The sequence below is a fragment of the Ranitomeya variabilis genome, chromosome 4 (assembly GCF_051348905.1).
Source record: "Ranitomeya variabilis isolate aRanVar5 chromosome 4, aRanVar5.hap1, whole genome shotgun sequence".
NCBI lineage: Eukaryota > Metazoa > Chordata > Amphibia > Anura > Dendrobatidae > Ranitomeya > Ranitomeya variabilis.
In genome coordinates this window covers 729,451,305-729,473,548 of record NC_135235.1, presented here as the reverse complement: position 1 = coordinate 729,473,548, position 22,244 = coordinate 729,451,305, and the positions used below count along the sequence as shown (strand labels likewise).

At 40.8% G+C, this 22,244-nt stretch overlaps 1 protein-coding gene across 1 annotated transcript in view; it reads left to right on the top strand.

The window, feature by feature from the left end:
* The first annotated feature begins 10,217 nt into the window (after positions 1 to 10,217).
* LOC143767942 (uncharacterized) overlaps positions 10,218 to 22,244 on the top strand; it is a 72,938-nt gene continuing 60,911 nt past the window's right edge. Inside the window, exons 1-2 of the mRNA XM_077256486.1 lie at positions 10,218 to 10,270; positions 14,928 to 15,020. Of these exons, the coding sequence (XP_077112601.1) occupies positions 14,976 to 15,020 (45 nt within the window). The 5' untranslated portion in view covers positions 10,218 to 10,270; positions 14,928 to 14,975. The remainder of the gene's footprint in view (positions 10,271 to 14,927; positions 15,021 to 22,244) is intronic.

Genomic DNA, 22,244 nt, shown 5'->3' with positions numbered 1-22,244 from the left:
GCTCGCCTTGGAAATCATCTGGAATCTCCATATCATCCGTAGTGGTCTTGGAACAGGTGTTTTTGGTCAGCACAGAAAGGGTTAAATTGACTCTTCCCTGCTAAATATAGCACCATAACCAGTCTTTAGTGCACCGGACACATGTCAGGGTTGTAGCGTCCTGACAATCACCTGATTGTTCACCAGCTTTCATGGAAGTCTTATAGGTGATAGGAAACCACTGGAACATAATAACACAGTTCATCTTAATGTCATAGGATCATCGTCCTCTCCGTGGTTGGCAGGTAGGATATTATACTCATACTTGTCAGTGATGGATGCTGTAGTTGTGAATGGTGACATGAATTGTATTCGACACAGTCTATTATTACTCAGAAATCATAGCATTGTTACCTTGTGGAACTCTGGATAACGTCTTTTTCTTCTTGCAACTTTTAATTGAATTTAAAAATATGAAAAGTCTTTATTAACGTAACTTTAATATCTTGATTGAAGTCTTCATTCCCTATTTTATACCAAATCTGGTAATTTCCCTAACTTATAATATCATAGCTTACCATAGCAATCAATAATATCCATATAATTATTGTCGGAATATTAATATGGAATTCATATTTGGAAAAATAAAATAATAATAATAAATTATAATATATTATTAGCCATATTCTTCATGTGATAGGACATTTTTATGTCATGGGTGTAATTTCTTTTTGAACCCATAGATGTCAGTGTGTCTTTTATGTAACAAGTGCTGTTATTACTAAAACTTTATTAATAAACTATAACCAATAATATGTAAGAATGTGTAGCCATGAACCAAAATAAGAATATATATATGAATAAATGAATAAGTGAAAGAATTGTTGTATTTAAACCAGAATTGAAACATTTCTTATATAATGAAACCATATGATCATTATATTTGATAAAGCAATATACTTGTATTAGACATTACTTTATTAAATATTGATTTTTATTTTTGAGATAAAAAATGAAAATTGAGAATAAAAATTGAATAAAAAGTGAAAAATAAAAAATAAAAGTTGAGAATAAAAATTGAAGGAAAAAATGAAAAAATGAAAAATAAAAATGATAAACAAATAAAAATAAGAAATGGTGAAAAATGAAAAATGAGAATAAAATAAAAATAAAAATAAGGCCTTTATATGTTGATGATGAATGCAAAGGTTATGTCTCAATAACACATTCCCTTTAATATTTCCATTATCTAGATGTTGTCATAACCTTGGATTACCAAAATATTGAAATTATGCAACTTTGCATATAATAACCTTCATTAGAGAAAAAAAAATGACTTTTATAATACTTATTGTATTGTACCCAATAATACCTTATTAATATTTCTTTTTTATTAAAATGTGTGAAAGAGGTATTGATGAAATGTGATGATGTAATCTGGATCAAAAACACATTTCCCCCTTAATACCAAAAAATATTATTTTATGAAAAAAATAAATTTGTAAAAACCAAAATTTAAAATAATTAATTTTATAACTGTCATATCAGCTTGTGCCATATATTTGTTTGAAAATGGGTATGCATTTATGTAACTTAAAAAAACACTGAATATAAAAAAATTATAATTTAACCATATTGATGTGTAATTGCACTTATTCACTAATTACTAAATCAAGAAATAATAATTAAAGAAATATATATAAATATATGTTGAGTAAATAATATTTCAATATATCTTACTATTGCAATTTAGCTAAATCTTATTTTTCTATTTTCTCATACACACAAGTTTTTTGTTCTCTCAACATACCATAAATCATGAGGCCTCTTTACATACTGTACATTCCACGCTCCACGCTCCTTACGTTACACTTCATTCTTGCGTTAAGTGCACTTAGCAAATGCTCATCTGTCATATGTCACTCAAACTATGACTCACATATAAGTCGACACTACATATATTACATACAAAAAAGAATACACATATATTAACCCAAAATATTGTGTCCTAATTATCAATCAATGCGCATTGTACTATTAAATTTAGTATTCTAATATTTATTTGAATATTCCCCAAATATATCTAACACTATGGTCCCTCCACTGCATCTCCCTGCCATGCTCTATTTTTATCGTAAACCACTTTAATAAAGACCGGACTTAATACACGGATGGTGAGTGCTCTTCCTTTTCTTTCATTGATTTATGTAGATTAACTTTTTTTCCGAATGAGCACCATTGGTCCGTAGTGGTAGTAAAACGTTCCCAAACCGAAGGGAGGTGAAACAGGAAGCTCAGGCTGAACAGTGCGCACGTTTTTTGTTTCACTGAGTTCATATCTAACACTATGTTCTAACCTATAGATAGGACTCTTCCATATGAAATGTGTGCATTTGTTGTACAGTTATATTTAGTACAAGTCTGCAACTGAATCCATTTGAATGTAAAGGCTGAGGAACTTCTAAAGTTTCTTCTTACAGCTTTAAGTTGAAACAAGAGAGTGACCTGTCACACCATGCAACGAAGGAGAAAAACTACATTATTTCCATGCAAAGGAAAAAAACAAGTTTTTAGTTTATTAGTTATATATTATTTTTTTATTAAGTGTTAAATATATATACAATCATGCAGTTAATATAGCTTCCTGTGTAAATAAAACATAAATTCATGAAAGAGGGTTTTTTGTTCAATTCCTGTTTTTGAAATGAAAGCTCTAAGGAAAAATAAAAGATAAAGGTTAATTTCATATTTATTCAGAAACAAAATAATTTAAATATGTTATACATATGTATATATTTAATATATATATATTGTGAGGCAGTGACTGGTTCAAAGCCCTGGAATAGTGGGGGAGGGGTGTCAGTGTGTTCTTGGAAGCAGACAGGGCAGTTGTCTGCAGAGTTCTCTCTGTGTGGAGCAGCACAAAAGCTGAAGGAACCAGAGGGACTGACACCCTGCGTCTTGGCCTGTCTTATGTTGTACCCGGCTGCACTCCAGAGGATAAAGAGTGCAGTGTGCTGAGTGAGTACAGAGACTTGTTATACCCGGCTGCAGTCACCCAGGGAAACTGGATAGAGGGAAGTTCGGTCTGTGTGTTGACTGCATCATATAGCCATGCACTATTAATGGACTGTATGAAGAAGCCGTATACTATATTGACTGTGTGAAGTAACACACTAAAAGAACGTTTTGTTTGAACTTGTTTGGATCACTGCCGTTTCACTGTGTACGGTCATACCGCTGCATCACAATATGTAATTAATGTAATTCTAAGTATTATTACTGGAATAAATTTTAATTATTTCTCTATACATATATATATATATATAAATACAGTTACTATAATCTATACCTATACAAATATGCTACAGTATTTACTGTATACTATATTAATATATATAACTGCAGAAATATATTGTATAAAATAATTACATATTAACAAATAATACATTGTATAACTCCTCTACACCTCATATAATTGATTACATTTTTAGCCAATTCCTAACCCAAAATTTACCTCTCTGTCAATAATCTGTTGGTAAACACCATTTAATAAAGTCATTAACCCTATGGACTCTTTGAAGTTGAAGAGCTGCAATAATGGAGTGTTCAGTTGAGCAGGCCCTGGGATACTCACCTGCTTCCATCTGTCAATTTCCGCCATTTTTAAAAGGAGATCTGAACCTCCAGCTTTTAACCCTTTCAGTGCAGCTTCAGTGGGAGACTTCTGCATTTCATTATAGGGTTTGTAGCAAATATGTAATTTTCTTCGTTCTTCATAGATTTGATTTTGGGTCAGTTTTGGAGATTTTGATTTTGGCTTCTGATAAGATATAATTCTGTCTGATCTAAAAACCTTAGTATGATTTGTTTTCCTTTCAAGATTCTCATGTTTTCTAAAAAATTCAATGGACTGTGCACATTCATATAAAGAATCTTTTTGTGAAGCAATATCACGAGATACAGGATCTAGGAATCGAAATTTGTTCACAAAACAATTTATCATTGATTTTTTACTGGAATTTGTACTGATCATCCTGTAAACCCTTTCAAAAATGGACATGAATGTAAAAGTACATTCTTTCCGGCCAATCCTCAATTTTAGAAGAATATCAAGATCTGGATAATTTTCTTTTAGTCCACAAAATATCAAAATTTTTAATCTTTCTACATCAGTCATTTCTTCATGGAATTCTTCATTCTGCATTTTTAGTGAGAATTTCCTGGAGAAACTTACTGGAAGCCAAATTTTAAATAATTTATTTTTCTCCTGATTAGTCAGATCAAACTTATCGGCAAAACTTTCAAATATCTCTGAATTTCTGCACACATCGATTTTGTCATCATATGCAGGAATGATTTTACATAATTTTAACAAGGACTTCCTAGATTTAGTTTGGAGTTGGGCCTCTGAGCCGTCTTCTATTTTTAGTGGCCCTTCCACATCATCTTTGTCAGTTGTCAGGTCTCCTACGTGTCCTCCATCTTGTTTTTCATCATGAGGCACAAAGTCAAGGTCACCTTGAGTGGCCGCCATTACAGACATGTGCGTCACATCTTCCTCTTCCTCACACTTCACATTACAGTCAATCTTGGGGACATCATTAATTTCCTTTTCCTTAGAAATTCTTTCTACACAATCTTTTTTGGACTTTTCTGTAACAAACTCATGAAATACATTAACCATATGTAATATATTTTTCAGTTGCTCTTTTTCTTTTTTCCTAGATGCTAGCTTAGAATCTAACTTCAAGTTCGCTATTCTACATTCCGCATATAACGAGAACCAAAATATTTCTACACTAGATCTATACAAACTTACAAATTGTATCTGACTTGATTTAGCAAATGAATTAATCAATTCCATTTGTCCTTACCTTGAAATCTCAGCTTGTAGATCCTTTTGCTGGGCTCCAAACTTCACTTGACCACGGCTATTTTTAGCACGTCCGGCACTTGTAGTACTCCTACTACTTGTCAATTCATCTGACACCCGTTAGTCTCTGTACAAAGTCATAGGTTCTTCTTGAGATCTTTGTGACTTGAAGTTTTGAAGTGAAATTTCTGAATATTTGCACAAAATCTTGCAAACTGTTCTGTCTTCCCCCCGTGTGCAAAAATGAAGGAAATTCACGAAAAAAAATAGCACAAAAATCAAAACTGGCTGGCTTCGGCAATGTTAAATATGCTTATTCTGCACATTCATTTAAATCAGGACTTAACCAGGTGCGTTATTCTTAAAAGAAAAATGTCGTCATATTCACATAAAAAGTATAGTGGTTTATTGATTGTCCATAGAAAAATCAGGTTGCAGCAAAAACATAAAACAGATCAAAATAGTTACGAACGGATTGTCCATGTGTAGAGATCATCATTAGTTACCCCTCTTTCCCAAGTCCTGAATGGAAACCATCTATCTGTGTGTCTGAAGTTTGAAGGTCATCATGGCAGCTAACAGCTGTTGTTCCTTCCTTCTCGGACATCCATGGAGAATGATGAAGAAGATGGGAGGTGACAGTCCCACGTGACAAAAGACCCCCACACCCTCCTAAGAGACACTTATATATCTTCTCTACAGATCACGTGTTGCCCTGTATATGGAGTGGACTTATGCTCTGAGCTCCTATATACATAAATAGCTTTTGTAACGTCAGCATGAAACAATATGTTCGGTACAGGATTGAGACCAAGAATATGTCAATTAATTAATATTTAACAATGGATCCGTTTGATTGTTTCCAGAAACTGGCTTGTATCCAGTATGAAAGATCTGGTGGTCTTAGTGAGAGGTGTCAAGATTTTTTCCAGAAAGATAGAGAGGGGTGAAAGAATTGAATCCGTGGAGGCCACAATCGGCCTCCCTGGCGGGCTATGGAGGGATTTATGAATTTTAGGTAAAATGTAAAAAACCGGGGTGATGGGATGGGGGTTCTGTAGATAGCTGGCTGTTTTGTTGTCAATGGTTCTATTGTCAAGGTACACTTTAATAAGGTCGTTAATTTTTTTGGAAATCACAGAGGTAGGATCCCTAGGGATGACCTTGTAGGTGTTAGTGTCAGAGAGTTGTCTTAGAACCTCGCCACGATATAGTGACTGATCCATTACAACAGTTGCACCCCCTTTGTCCGCTGGTTTAATTATAATGGTATTGTTGGAACGTAGTGAAGAAAGGGCCTGTTTCTCCTCGAGTGTTAGGTTAGTATGTGTTGGAAAACAAAACGAGTCTCTGTTGGTGTGACAGAGATTTGATGTTGCGGTCCACAAGAGAAATAAAGGTTTCAGTGGCGTGATATGAGTGAGGAGGTGAGAAGGTGCTAGTGTTCCGAAGCCCTAAAGAGGAGATAGACAATTCTGAAGCAGTATTTGTACATATAGAGGACCCCGCTGTTGCTGCCGCCACGGGCATGACGCCAAAATGGGTTTTGAGTCTGATTGTCCTGTAAAATCGATGTAAGTCCTTCTCAAGCTGGAATGGATCCCAATGGGGTGTAGGACAGAAAGATAATCCTTTCTGCAGTACTGTCAGTTCAGCTGGGAAAAGGGAGTAGCTGGAGATGTTAACCACCTCACAGATTTAACCACCAGGTAAACATGCGCCCACACTAGGACTCGTTCTGGCCGTTGCCCATATTTTATTATGACTTGTTTTCTCTGCATTTACCCATGCCCTTGCTTATTTACAGACCCCACACCAGGGCTCTCATCAGACCCATTATAGCGTCATTAAAACACCAATAAGGTACAATACATGCTTAACCTACATAGTACCGATATGTCCGAACACCCCCTTCCCCCTCCCCCCTTTTTTTTTTACTCTCTCACTTATAGCCACTATTTCTCTACAGTTCGCTCTACGTATCCACAAGGATCCTTATCCTCTACTCTATGCGTAATAAAGGTAAAAATGTCTCTTTATTCTCCTGCTAGCATAGTCATATGACCTGGCTACCTTAGCCCTCTGCCCCTTTCTAACTCAATCTATTTCTCAGCCTTTTTTCCAACACGCAGTTTATGTTTTCACAGTATATGCATTATGTTATTTACGGTTGCTGTGATTTTGTCCTTTTGTTTTTTTCCCCCCTTTTTTTTCCTTTTTATCCAGGATGGGTATTATATTGCTTCATGATTTACGTTTGTCATGTGTTCTATACGGTATATTGTATATACTAGATACTTACGTTTTATTTTTATTTCTGTTTTTTCCTAGCGATTATATGATTAAGGCTCTGGTAGAGCCGAAACGTCATTATTTCCTATGGTCGCTTTCAAACACGCATTTGTTCATATCATTAATAAATTGTCACTATTGCATTTCACATACCTAGAGTGTGCGGTGTATATATATTCTTCAAATATGATAAGTACTATTAAGCTAATGAATGAGAGTAATGATGGTGACCAGCAGCTAGAAGAACATTCTTGGTCCACAGACACAGAAATGTTTGAAATAGAGGAACACGGTATTGTAACTGAGGAGCAAACTGAAGTTGCTTCAGATGAACAGCAACATGATAGTTTAGATGATCTTGTTGAAACTGTGTCAATACGTTCTTTCATTCATCACATGTGCTGTGTTGTGCATACGCTACAGCTGGCTATAAGAGACAGTCTGCAAGAAGGACATGCTGCTGCACTGATTGGCAAGGTGAGAAAATTGACTACTGTTGCCAGAACCCCTAAAGTTGACTCAATTTTGAAGTGACGTGCTGGAAAACGGGCAATTATTGATAAAGCCACACGATGGGGCAGTACTTACTTAATGATTCAGCGCTTGGTTGAACTGAAAACCTTTCTTGTAGACATGGCTTACCCTCAACTGACGCTAAATGAAAGTCAGTAGAATCAGGTGACTGAGCTGGAAAAATTGTTAGAGCACCCAATTACAGTGACTAAAAAATTACAAGCAGAGGACTTAACTCCAGGTATTTTCTTAAAGGAGTGGAAGAACCTGATGTTTCGCCTGTCCCAAAGAGGAGGGTTAATTGCAAGTGGCATTGCTATATCAATGAAACGGAGAGAGGAGCTACTATTACAAAATAACATTCTTTTGGCAGCTGTTTATGTAGACCCAATGCATTGGATTCTTCTAGATGATCAACAGCTAACTAAAGGAAAAGAAGCTCTGTTTGAAATAGCAGTAAGGATGAAAGGGGTTGCAGAACAGTCAGGAGGAACAAGAAGAATTTGGTCGTCCTGCCACATCTTCACCCTCATCAACTGATGAAGAATTTAATTTCGAAAAATATTTGGATCACAAGGACCGTGCAAAGCGTTCCCGCATAGAAGAAGAGTCATCCCCATCAAAGACCACAGCCAGTACATTTCAGCAGAATTTTTCATGTGCACTAAAAGAAATTGAGAAATTTGACCGTTCATCAAAAATAACAGTGCAACAAGCGATTCCTCTGTATCCTCTGTATCCTGACATTGTCAGAGATGTTGCCCGTAATGTTGTATGAAGTAATCCCTTGTTATGTCCTGTAGGATCTCCACACTCCAATGGTTCTGGGTTTGCCCTGGTTGATGAAGTATAATCCAACTGTGGATTGGCAATCCAGAGAGATTGTGAAGTGAGGAGATTACTGTCATGGTAGCTGCATAAACGTTTCCCCTTCTGCTATATCTACAGGAATCTTACCAACATTTTTGTCTGGCTTTGAGGACCCTGCCACAATTTTGCAGAAGGGGGTAGGCATCTCGGCCTTGTTCATTGACCAGGAGGGTGATGTGTTCTAGGCTCAGGGGGACGCCCCTGCCTCCTGCCCTTCAGGGAGGTTATTTGTGTCATCTAAGTTGCACCACAATGTAATGAGAGAATTTTATAACTCTGTATTTGCTGGCCACGCAGGTGGTAAGGCAACCGCGGATCTCCATTCTCGTCGATTTTGGTGGTGGGGGTTGCATCAGGATGGGGTAAAACAAGTGTCTACCTCCAATGTTTGTGCACATTCTAAAGTAACACATACCTGTCCATCTGGTCCTGTTTTGCCACTTCCTGTTCCTAACATGGTCTTGGGAGAGACAGGTATAAATGTATGACTGTCTGTAAAGAGATATGTGGAACCTCTTGAGCCCTCATCCCTACCGACTCCTCAATTAATGGTTGATGGAAACCTGGAGTTTCAAATTTCGAGGATTGTAGATTCTTGCCTCCAACATTGTTCCTTAAAATACTTCATGCATTGGAGGGTTAATGGTCCAGAAAAAAGGATGTGGGTTTCTGCATCAGAGGTGACTGTCCCCAGGCTGGTTCATTCGTTCCACACCTCTTATCCTGAGAAACCCGGTCTTGAGTGTCCATAGGCCACTCGTAGAAAGGGTAATACTGTCACGGATGTGTCAGAGGCTGTAGACTGTTGCACTGAATTTTGTTGCAGAAGGTCTCAGCAGGATGCTGTGCTGACTAGTAGCCACCTCCCGCAGCGAATGGTGTCACCTGGATCTGGGGGTTTATAACTCCCAGCTTCCTGTTGGGAGTTGCGGGTGTTATTTCTTTTCCTCCCTTGTGAAGGCTTGGAGCTACAGCTGTCAGCTACCTTCCTTTCTGGTGTCTGGAGGACGTCTGCTGTTACCTCTATGAGTGTGCTTAAGATTAGAGTCCCCCTATTCGTCTATCCCAGTTGTCTGCAGTGTAGTGGGGATTGACTCATGCTCATGCCTATGCAAGGATTACTGCTAGGGTCTGACAGGGCTTAGGTATCCTGCTCGGCAATAGGTGCAGAACTTATTTAGGGTCTTTATGTAGATAGTGTGACGTTAGTTCTGCCTAGGGGTCTCCACTCCCTGCTTCCCTAGCGTTGGGCTCCCCTTCCCCTTATCACTTTGCATTGCACTCAGTCTGTCTTACACCTTGCGTGACAATGACCGTATATGAGCCTTAGCCAGACTCCAAATGGTGGTAAATAACCGAGATTTCCGCATTTTAGCTCCTGGTTTGAAGTCAATAGGACAATCATTTGCCACCATATAATAGACGTCCGGTAACTGGTAATAATTCCTTCATGTGTGGGGTCTATTTGTCTCCAAGCAGAGAAATCACACGTTACATTCCACACATAACACTGTGTAGAAAAGGCGGCGTGAGGTAATTGTGCCAGTAGTGAGGGGAATAATGGCGGGAATGTCACTGACTGAGGAGAAGTTTCCATGTAGGGTCTTCACTCCTATATCATTCACTGAGGCCCCTGATCATGTGACCCCTGACTCCTCCCCTCATGTGACCTCATCACAGGTCCTGTGCAGTGGGCACACAGAGCAGCCATATATGTGGAGTGCGGCTCTGCAGGTGGAGGTAGGTGCTGGAGATTTCCCACCAGATACATACGACCCAACTATGGGAAACTATGGTTCTCATAGCACAGGGCCCCTTTATTGGCTCCACACAGTGTAATGCCCCCATTATGCCCTGTAAGCAGGGTTCTGCCCCCACAACCAGCTGCCTCGGGCACTTTACCATGGCCTGGTACCACACATAGTGCTTGGCACTAAATCTGTTCTGCCTTTGGGGCTCTGGCCTTTATAATATCAGTAAACTACGTCATCAAGGTCTCCTGACCAGGTGCACCAAGACTCTCCCCTCCTGAAACTCTCCCTCTTCCCACTGATTTTGCAGTGTCCCATGTGGATGGCAGATGGCAGTCTTTTTGTACAAATGCTGCACGTGATGCCCCTCACACAGTATAAAGTTTCCACAGTACTGGCATCTCTCACACAAAAGATATTTCCACATTACAACCATCCCACCACACAGTGTAATGTTTTCATCCAGCTCACTGACCACCGACAACTAATTAATTAATAATATTCAGCCTCATTCTTGGTGCAAATACTAATGGACTCTGGACCTATGAGATATTTACCTTACGATAGTTGGATGGGCAGGGGCGTAGCATCCATAATGGTAGCCCACTCAGTCACTATTATGCCAATGAATTGAAAGGGCTTGTGGAGTTTGGTATTGGTCACCCTCTTCTTCCCATCATCACAATTTCAGGGATATCCACATTCCGATGACGGTGATACCATTGAATAGAATAGTGAATCTTGGAGTCGAAAGCTCCTGACCCACCATTCAGCCTTCACTTCTGAGTCTGAGACTCTATCCACAGCAGACACAATGACTTCACTACGTCACACCTGTAGTATGGAGCCTCGGTACTCACTGCATAGACTGGAGCAGCACACCTCGGGAACAGGGCTGGGTTGAGTAGTGGGTTTTTTTTTTTTTTTGTTTTTTTTTTAAACATCAGGAATTGTGGGGGCAGCATATTAACAGAAGAGCTGTTTGGGCCTCATACTGAGTATATGGTTGGTATGGGCCATTATCCTGATTATGGTGGGCTGTGGTGGACTATAAATGCCTCCATACTGAGTGGGGGTACATATTTTGTGTAGCAGGTTGTGGTGGCCATAATACTGTGTGAGGGGCTGTGGGGGCCGTCATGCTGTGTGGAGTCTGTGGAGGCCGTCATACTGTGTGGGAGTTCTCATTCTGAGCTACATGAACACACTTAGAACAATTTCCTTGTGTTGTAGCTGTTTTTGTTCTGACCCAAAGTCAGATATGTCAGATCACCAGTGAGGCTGAATTAAGAGATTAGGCCCTCAGATAACAAGTGCTAGAAGAAAAGCATGCACACTGGTTGTGAGCAAGTCACTTTTCTACTTTATTAACACAAGAAGCAGTATTTTATACCATTTACAGTAATGCATCTCATGTAGCCCTCCCTGTTACCCAGGTCACGATGACCTTTATTTACCACTAGATGAAGAGCACGGCATTGCCCGGGTGTAGTAAGGAACTGCGGTTAGTTATAACAAATTATAATGATTATATTGCACAGGAATTGTTGCTGAATGTCATCTCTTCCTGTATATAGTATGTATACTCGTGTGTCTTCTCCTACTGTATATAATGTATACCTGTCATCAACTTTTGTATATAGTATATACCTGTGTGTCATCTCCTCCTGTATATAATGTATACCTGTATGTCATCTCCCCTGTATATATAGTATATACCTGTGTGTCATCTCCTGTATATAGTACAGTATATACCTGTGTGTCATCTCCTCCTGTATATAGTATATACCTGTTTCATTTCCTCCTGTATATCGTATATACCTGTATGTCATCTCCTCCTGTATATAATGTATACCTGTATGTCATCTCCTCCGGTATATAGTATATACCTGTCATCTCCTCCTGTATATAGTATATACCTGTGTCATCTCCTGTATATAATGTATACCTGTCATCTCCTCCTGTATATAGTATATACCTGTGTGTCATCTCCTGTATATAGTATAAACCTGTATGTCATATCCTCCTGTATATAATGTATACCTGTCATCTCCTCCTGTATATAGTATATACCTGTATGTCATCTCTTCTGTATATAGTATATACCTGTATGTCATCTCCTCCTGTATATAGTATATACCTGTATGTCATCTCCTCCTGTATATAGTATATACCTGTATGTCATCTCCTCCTGTATATAGTATATACCTGTGTCATCTCCTGTATATAATGTATACCTGTCATCTCCTCCTGTATATAGTATATACCTGTATGTCATCTCCCCTGTATATAGTATATACCTATGTGTCATCTCTATATATAGTATATACCTGTGTGTCATCTCCTGTATATATTATATTCATGTATGGCATCTCTTTCTGTATATAGTATATACCTGTATGTCATCTCCTCTGTATATAGTATATACCTGTATGTCATCTCCTCCTGTATATAGTATGTACCTGAATGTAATCTCCTCCTGTATATAGTATGTACCTGTATGTCATCTCCCCTGTATATAGTGTATGCCTGTGTGTCATCTCCTCCTGTATACAGAATATACCTGTCTTGTCCTCCTGCATATAGTATATACCTGTATGTCATCTCCTTCTGAATATAGTATATACCTGTATGTCATCTCCCCTGTATATATTATATACCTATGTGGCATCTCCTCTTGTATATAGTATATACCTGTATGTCATCTCCTTCTGTATATAGTATATACCTGTATGTCATCTCCTCCTGTATATAGTATATACCTGTATGTCATCTCCCCTGTATATAGTATATACCTATGTGTCATCTATATGTAGTATATACCTGTGTGTCATCTCCTGTATATATTATATTCCTGTATGGCATCTCTTCCTGTATATAGTATATACCTATATGTCATCTCCCCTGTATATAGTATGTACCTGTGTGTCATCACCTCCTGTATATAGTATGTATGTGTCATCTCCTCCTGTATATAGTATATCATCTCCCATGTATATAGTATATACCTGTATGTCTTCTCCTGTATATAGCATATACCTGTATGTCATCTCCTGTATATAGTATATTCCTGTGTCATCTTCTCCTGTATATAGTACATTCCTGTGTCCTCTCCTCCTCTATATAGTATATATCTGTATGTCCTCTCCTCCTGTATATAGTATATACCTGTATGTCATCTCATTCTGTATATAGTATATACCTGTATGTCATCTCCTGTATATAGTGTATACCTGAGTCATCTCCCCTGTATATAGTATATACCTGTGTATCATCTCCTGTATATAGTATATACCTGTGTCATCTCCTCCTGTATATAGTATATACCTGTATGTCATCTCCTGTATATAGTATATACCTGTGTCATCTCCTCTTGTATATAGCATATACCTGTATGTCATCTCCAATATATAGAGTATATTCCTGTATGTCCTATCCTCATGTATATAGTATATATCTGTACGTCCTCTCCTCCTGTATATAGTACAGTATATACCTTTATGTCATCTCCTTCTGTATATAATGATATTACAAATCCCAAAATCATATTAATAGTCTGGGAAAAAACACATGTGTGTTATATGTAACCAGACACATCCAATCCACTCCATAGAGTATAAATAAAAATAGGAGAACCCAGAGCATAATGTAAACAACTGCTTTATTGATACAAAAGTTAAAAAGCCATATATCAGTAGTACTTAAGGTGCATATATTCCAATGACTAACATAGATAAGGGGGAAACCCACCCCTCTAAAATCCCCACACTGCGCAATGATCATGGAAGGAGGATAGAGTAAAGAACCCTTCCATGTAATACAGCCTAGTGCAGCGCCAAGCTGATCAATAATAAAGTGACAGACCTAATAACCAAGGCACAAATATCGCAAGTCCACTCAAGTCAGCTTACCAGCACAGGGGGGAGACAGAGGGGGGAAATCCTGCCGGAATAACGTCCCCGACGCGCGTTTCGCGGCTTAAACACGACGCTTCTTCAAGGGAGTGTAAAGAAAGGGGCGACCAGGACCTGCTAATAACCTGCCTAACCTCAGTCACATGTCTGTTGCCGGCCAATAGTGGTGGCACCGGCGGCGCATGCGCACGGCGACGGAAAGGTCCTCCATGGAGGCAGGGCGTCAGGCTCAGTGCGCACGCGCCGGGAAACCTCCCGGGGCGACCGCACAGAGCACACAGACGCCCGCCCACATGAGGGAGCCGCCCATCAGCCGGGCGATGCGCGCGGCCACCAAGAGGGTAAGTCATAAAGGGACAGCAAATGTTGCCAAAATTACTGGCCGGCAGCAAGACCACAATACCTCCACATGTCATAGAGGAATGGGACAAGAGAAGGAACAGCCAAATTGAACCGGACCAATAAAAGAATGCCGCTGGTATATATTATATAGTGACGTGTGGGAAATAAATAAATAAATAGCCATACAGGTCATAACAGTAAAGAAGATGGCGATATATGATTACATACATTGTGCAAAAAGAGAAGTATCTGAAGTAATATCATATTATACAGTAATACATACATGTATAAATACCATCTTGCAAATATATGCCGCAACACAGAGCACACAAATTAGACAAGTCCATTAGTAATATGCAAATAACAAATAACCAGCTCCTGTTCACATAGGCATTCATGTCTCAAGAGATGGCGGAGGTGATGGGGTGTTGAATCCAAATGACCAGGGGAAGAAGGAGGCAACAGCCAGTAGAAGGCCCGCAGGTAAGAGCAATTACTGATAATACAAGAACAAAAAAACAATAATTAAAAACTAAGAAAAACAGAAAGATTAATCCGGAAGGCGAATGATGGGTGCCAATATAAACAGAGCATCAAGATGGCAAATTGCTAGAGATACGGAGCAAAGCTCAAGGACTCATTAGGTCCTCTGGGGGTCATACAGTCCAACATGACAATCCATTTTGTTTCAATCTGCGCAAGTCGTTTTTTGTTGTCACCACCCCTCACGCCCAGATGAAGTGCGTCAATCTCTGTATGTGTCATCTCCTCCTGTATATAGTATATCATCTCCCATGTATATAGTATATACCTGTATGTCTTCTCCTGTATATAGCATATACCTGTATGTCATCTCCTGTATATAGTATATTCCTGTGTCATCTTCTCCTGTATATAGTATATTTCTGTGTCCTCTCCTCTATATAGTATATATCTGTATGTCCTCTCCTCCTGTATATAGTATATACCTGTATGTCATCTCCTGTATATAGTGTATACCTGTGAGTCATCTCCCCTGTATATAGTATATACCTGTGTATCATCTCCTGTATATAGTATATACCTGTGTGTCATCTCCTCCTGTATATAGCATATACCTGTATGTCATCTCCTGTATATAGTATATACCTGTATGTCCTCTCCTCCTGTATATAGTATATATCTGTACGTCCTCTCCTGTATATAGTATATACCTGTATGTCATCTCCTGTATATAGCATATACCTGTATGTCCTCTCCTCCTGTATATAGTATATACCTGTATGTCATCTCCTGTATATAGTATATACCTGTGTGTCATCTCCCCTGTATATAGTATATACCTGTATGTCATATCCTTCTGTATATAGTATATACCTGTATGTCATATCCTTCTGTATATAGTATATACCTGTATGTCATCTCCTGTATATAATATATACCTGTATGTCATCTCCTCCTGTATATAGTATATACCTGTGTGTCATCTCCTCCTGTATATAGTATATACCTGTATGTCATCTCCTCCTGTATATAGTACATACCTGTATGTCATCTCCTTCTGTATATAGTATATACCTGTATGTCATCTCCTGTATATAGTGTTTACCTGTGAGTCATCTCCCCTGTATATAGTATATACCTGTGTATAATCTCCTGTATATATAGTATATACCTGTGTGTCATCTCCTCCTGCATATAGTGTATACCTGTATATCATATCCTTCTGTATATAGTTTATACCGGTATGTCATCTCCTGTATATAGTATATACCTGTATGTCATCTCCCCTGTATATAGTATATACCTATGTGTCATCTGTATATATAATATATACCTGTGTGTCATCTCCTGTATATATTATATTCCTGTATGACATCTCTTCCTGTATATAGTATATACCTGTATGTCATCTCCTGTATATAGTATATACCTGTATGTCATCTCCTCCTGTATATAGTATATACCTGTATGTCATCTCCCCTGTATATGGCATATACCTGTGTGTCATCACCTGCTGTATATAGTATGCATGTGTCATCTTCTGTATATAGTATATCATCTCCCCTGTATATAGTATATACCTGTATGTCTTCTCCTCCTGTATATAGTATATACCTGTATGTCATCTCCTATATATAGTACATTCCTGTATGTCATCTCCTTCTGTATATAGTATATACCTGTATGTCATCTCCTGTATATAGTGTACACCTGTGAGTCATCTCCCCTGTATATAGTATACTAGACTGTGGCCCGATTCTAAAGCATCGGATATTCTAGAATATGCATGTCCCCGTAGTATGTGATTCGCGGCAGACTGTGCCCGTCGCTGATTGGTCGAGACAACCTTTATGACATCATCGTCGCCATGGCAACCATTATGACATCTATGTCGATACTGTGCCCGTCGCTGATTGGTCGATGCCTGGCGGCCTCGACCAATCAGAGACGCGGGATTTCCATTATGACATCATCGTCGCCATGCTGTGCCCGTCACTGATTGGTCGAGGCCTGTACATCTCTTCCTGTATATATAGTATATACCTGTATGTCATCTTTCTGTATATAATATATACCTATATGTCATCTCTTCAGGTGTATATATAGTATATACCTGTATGTTATCTCCTCCTGTATATAGTATATACCTGTATGTCATCTCCTGTATATAGTATATACCTGTATGTCATCTCCTCCTGTATATAGTATATACCTGTATGTCATCTTCTGTATATAGTATATACCTGTATGTCATCTCCTCCTGTATATAGTATATACCTGTATGTCATCTCCTCCTGTATATAGGGATAAACTCAGAACAAAATGATAATAGTGCCCATGTTAAATCGAAAATTGCAAAACTTTATTGGTTAAAATACAAATAACTTAGGTAAAAAAGGGGGGAATGTGTTATGACCTGGTGGTTAGGAGCACCCGAAGTGACCTGATGGTTAAAACAGAAAACCTGGGACAAGCTCTGAGGAAGTGGTAATACTGACCGCAATCCCTAATCCTATCACACACACTAGAAATAGCCGTGGAGCGTACCTAACTCTCCCTAGACGCCTCTTCACAGCCTAAGAGCTAACTACCCCTAAAGATAGAAATAGCAGCCTACCTTGCCTCAGAGAAATTCCCCAAAGTAAAGGTAGACCCCCACAAATATTAACTGTGAGTTAAGAGGGAAGTGACAAACACAGGAATGAAACAGATTTTAGCAAAGGAGGCCGAATCTTCTCTAGAAAGACAGAGGATAGGAAAGGGAACTATGCGGTCAGTATTAAAAACTACAAAAACCACGCAGAGTGTGCAAAAAGACCTCCACACCGACTCACGGTGTGGAGGTGCAGCTCTGCACCCCCAGAGCTTCCAGCTAGCAAGGAAATATCATAATAGCAGGCTGGACTGAAACATAGCATGTACAGAAAAATATATTCAAAAATCCAATGAACAGCAAATGACTAGCAAGGACTTAGCTTCTGCTGGAGTAGTCAGGTCATCAGAGAATTCCAAGAGAGATCTGAACCAGTACTGAAACATTGACAGCTGGCATGGACTAACGACCTGGGCAGAGTTAAATAGGGAAGCCAGCAGCAGCAATAAACGAGGGCAGCTGAGAAAGCCAACCTCAAAGATCATCAGTTCCACTCAAAGCCACCAGAGGGTGTCCAAGGACAGAACTCACCAAAGTACCATTCATGACCACAGGAGGGAGCCCGAGAACGGAATTCACAACAGGAATGTGTCACAGATCTAACATACATAATAATGCACCGCAAAAGTATGGACATGCAAAGGAATAGAAAGCATGGAAGTGAGGAATCAATTTCTCCCTCACTGAGAGCACACAATGTTCAACCATTCATATATCCCATGACAATGGGGATTTTTTACTATCTCACCTCTCCTGCGCCTTATAAGAATGCAATGGTTCATCCCTATGGAATTACCTGATCAAGTTAACCACAAAAGTAGTAAGAACAAGTGATCATTTACCCGTTATCAGGGCACAGCCCACACCACTATCCCTGCATGTTCGCCCAGACGCGCGTTTCGGACCTTCCTTCTTCAAAGTGGCCTGCATCTCTGGTGTATATCTCATCTTTTATACCTCTACCGCCATATTATGGAATAGGGGAGCGTTACCGCATGACCGGAAGTGACTGCCCCGGCCGGAAGTGATGCGCCAGTCTCCCAGACAACCGCGACGCCGGCCGGCGTCACGTGGCGGCAGGTCCTGGGTGAACATCGCCCACCACGATGAGACGCCAAAAGCCGCCCAGGGCCAAAGAAACCAGGAGAACGTGCGCATGCAGGCAAGGGGCATCATCACTTAATACTATCACAATACAACACTAAAGAGTGTATAGGCCTATCACTGCTGAGGTGTACATATAAAAAGACCTAAATACATACAAGATCATGAGAAGGTGACAAGGACAAATTCATTAGGAAGAATACATGAACCCACATAGGAAAAAAACACACAATAAACCGCTATATGTGAATCTGTCGTTATCCATTAATGTTATAGGGCTTGATTGGAGCAAGAATAGAAATCTTTTACTCGGACTCCCATGACAGCACGACGAGAGAGGGGATCCGCCCATTAGGAACAGGAAACCTACAGATACAAAAGGGCGGCACCTCTCCCCTGCATCAGTTGGTTTCCTGTTCCTAAAGGGACGGGTGCCTACAGATTAGCTAAAGGAGCCCAGGCCGGCCGGACCGAATCTGGTAGCGGGGGGGTCTCCTACCTCGGCCGGTGCGGAGAACCCTGGAGACGCCACGGTGGTCCTGGCTGGACTGCACGCGGTGGCGTTCGCAGCAGGGAGCGGAGTCCGGAGGATTTCCTGCCTCCATCAGCGTCGGCGCCGGTAAGTATTCCCATTGGTGGTGCAGCGGTGCGGTGAATGTGGGGTGCCGGCGTCGGGGCTGCCTGGGTGAACTCCCGGAGCGCTGCGGTCCGTTCCCGGCGTCCTGCACCGCTCTCAGCGTGTGCTGGAGCGTTTCCGGGTGCAGTGACGTGAGGGGGCGGAGTTAGCAGCCGCTTCCGGGTCGCCGGGTGTCTGCGCATGCGCAGTCGATCCAAGATGGCGGCGCCCATAGCATCCTGATGCCGGTTTTCTCCCACATGGTTCCTGCCTCCCTGCGGTATCCTGAGCCAATGGGGCAGCGTCTGACCTATCTGCTGACCGGATCCAAGGGGGATTTAAGCAGGTGACAACTACAGAGCCCTGCTTTTGGTCGCAAATCATCATGGAGAGTGGTGGTGAGCAGCAGCAGCAGCAGCAGCAGCTGGATGAGGTGCGTCAGAAGCCCAAAGACAAAAGCGACCAGTCCAGTCGAAGAAGCTCGTCCGCAAAAGGATCCAGAGCTTCGGCTAGGAAAGAACCCCCTCGTATTCCGGTATTTACTTTGGCGCACGGGTAAGTGATCTACGTGAAAGTTCACTCTGTGACGCAGGCCCCCTATACTTTATCATTCCAGGGGAAGAAAAGCACGGACAAGTCAAGGCATAAGGAATGTGCCCTCTGTGGGGTCCCCTTACCTGATTCTTGCCCCAAAAAATTATGTGCCCCCTGTATACAACAGACGGTGAGGTCTACAGGAGTGGTTGGGTGGAAGTGACATTAGGTCAGATAGTATTTATCACCTATATTGTCCTCCCCTAGGTGGCGGAAGAATCTGTGAGTGCGGCTAACCTGAAAGAAATGATCCGTTTGGAAGTAAGGGAATCCTTACGGTCCCTGTCCCAAGCGGGAGGTTCCAAACATAGGACCCCTCTGGACTCTAATTCTTCGGAGGAAGAAAGAGAAGAGGGTGCCTATCACTCAAGTCCTTCCTCCTCTTCATCAGATGAGGAGTCTGGACGATTCTGTCTACCCCTGGATAGAATTGACAAAGTCGTCAAGTCTGTTAGAGGCACAATGGGGATAGAAGAGCCCAAACCGCAGCCCTCAAAGCAGGATATGATGTTCAGCGGATTGGATCGTAAGAAACATAGATCTTTCCCGGTGAACGAAAAAATCCAAGACCTGATTCTCCGAGAATGGAAGAAACCCGAGAAAAAGGGTTCCTTACCGCCAGCGTTGAAACGCAGGTACCCTTTCGACGATCCGGTTGTGGAAACTTGGGATAAAGCCCCTAAGCTGGATGCGGCGGTGGCAAAAGCGTCGAAGAAGGCCTCATTGCCATTTGAGGATATGGGGACCCTCAAAGACCCCCTTGACAGAAAGGCAGATGCTTTTCTTAAAGGAACCTGGGAGACGGCGGCAGGATCTCTAAGACCAGCAGTTGCCGCGACTTGTACAGCCAGGTCTTTAATGGTCTGGCTGGATCAGTTAGAGTCCCAGCTCAAGGACGGCGCTTCCAGAGATTCCATTCTGAAGGCTTTACCAACAATGCAGAATGCTGCGGCCTTTCTGTCAGACGCATCTGTGGACTCGGTCAGGATGGCGGCTAGAGCGGCAGGACTCTCCAACGCGGCTCGTAGAGCTTTATGGTTGAAGTGCTGGTCTGGCGACATTCAATCCAGAACTAAACTCTGCGCCATTCCGTGTAAAGGAGAATATCTCTTTGGACCAACTCTGGATGAGTTGCTGGAGAAAGCGGGGGATGATAAGAAGAAATTTCCCAATCCATCTTCAGCATCCTACCGCAGACCCTTCATTAAAAGGAGATTTGGTCGCGGGAAAAAACGCGGATCCTCACCCTCTAGAGAGAGTTTTAGATGGGAGGACAGACGCGGAAGAGGTACGGGCTATATGTTTCGCCGTTCCTCGAAAGAACAGAAAAAACCGGACCAATGACTAGCGGTCCCCGTGGGGGGTAGACTGTCAGCTTTCTCATCAGCTTGGTTTGACATTACAAACAGTAAATGGGTCCGAGGCATCATAGCAAAAGGTCTAAGACTTGACTTTGATCACTGGCCTCGAGATAAATTTAATTTAACCCCTTTACGTTCCTCCCCCCTTGAGCAAGCAGCCTTGGAAGCAGAGGTCACAAACTTATGCTTCAAGAATGTTTTGGTTGAAATTCCAGTATCAGAAAGAGGGAGAGGATTTTACTCTCCTCTCTTTCTGATCAAGAAGCCAGACGGATCATTTAGAACGATCATAAATCTTAAAGGCCTTAATAATTTTCTGACCAATGAATCGTTCAAGATGGAATCAATTGGTTCAGCAATAAAAATGTTGTTTAAACACTGCTTCATGGTAGTTGTAGATCTAAAGGACGCGTACTATCATGTCCCAATACATGAAGACTACCAGAGATTCCTGAGGGTAGCTGTGTCAATGGGGGGACAAATTCGTCATTTCCAGTTTAGAGCTCTTCCCTTTGGCTTATCAGCGGCTCCGAGGGTGTTTACCAAGATAGTGGCCGAAGTCATGGCACACTTACGAGAGTCTGACATCTTAATTGTCCCCTATTTGGATGATTTCCTTATAGTTGGGAATTCAGCAAACCATTGCCTCTCTCAGCTACAGACAACCACAACCAAACTTGAGCATCTGGGGTGGATTGTGAATTATGAAAAATCCCGATTACAGCCCCAGAAAATACAGAGATTCTTAGGACTGTTGTTAAATTCAGAGACCCAACAGTGTTGTCTTCCGCCCGACAAGTTATTACACATCCAACAACAGGTGTCTAGAGCAACTGATAATCCATCCATGACACTTAGACAGGCTATGTCACTGTTAGGATCTCTAACCTCGTGCA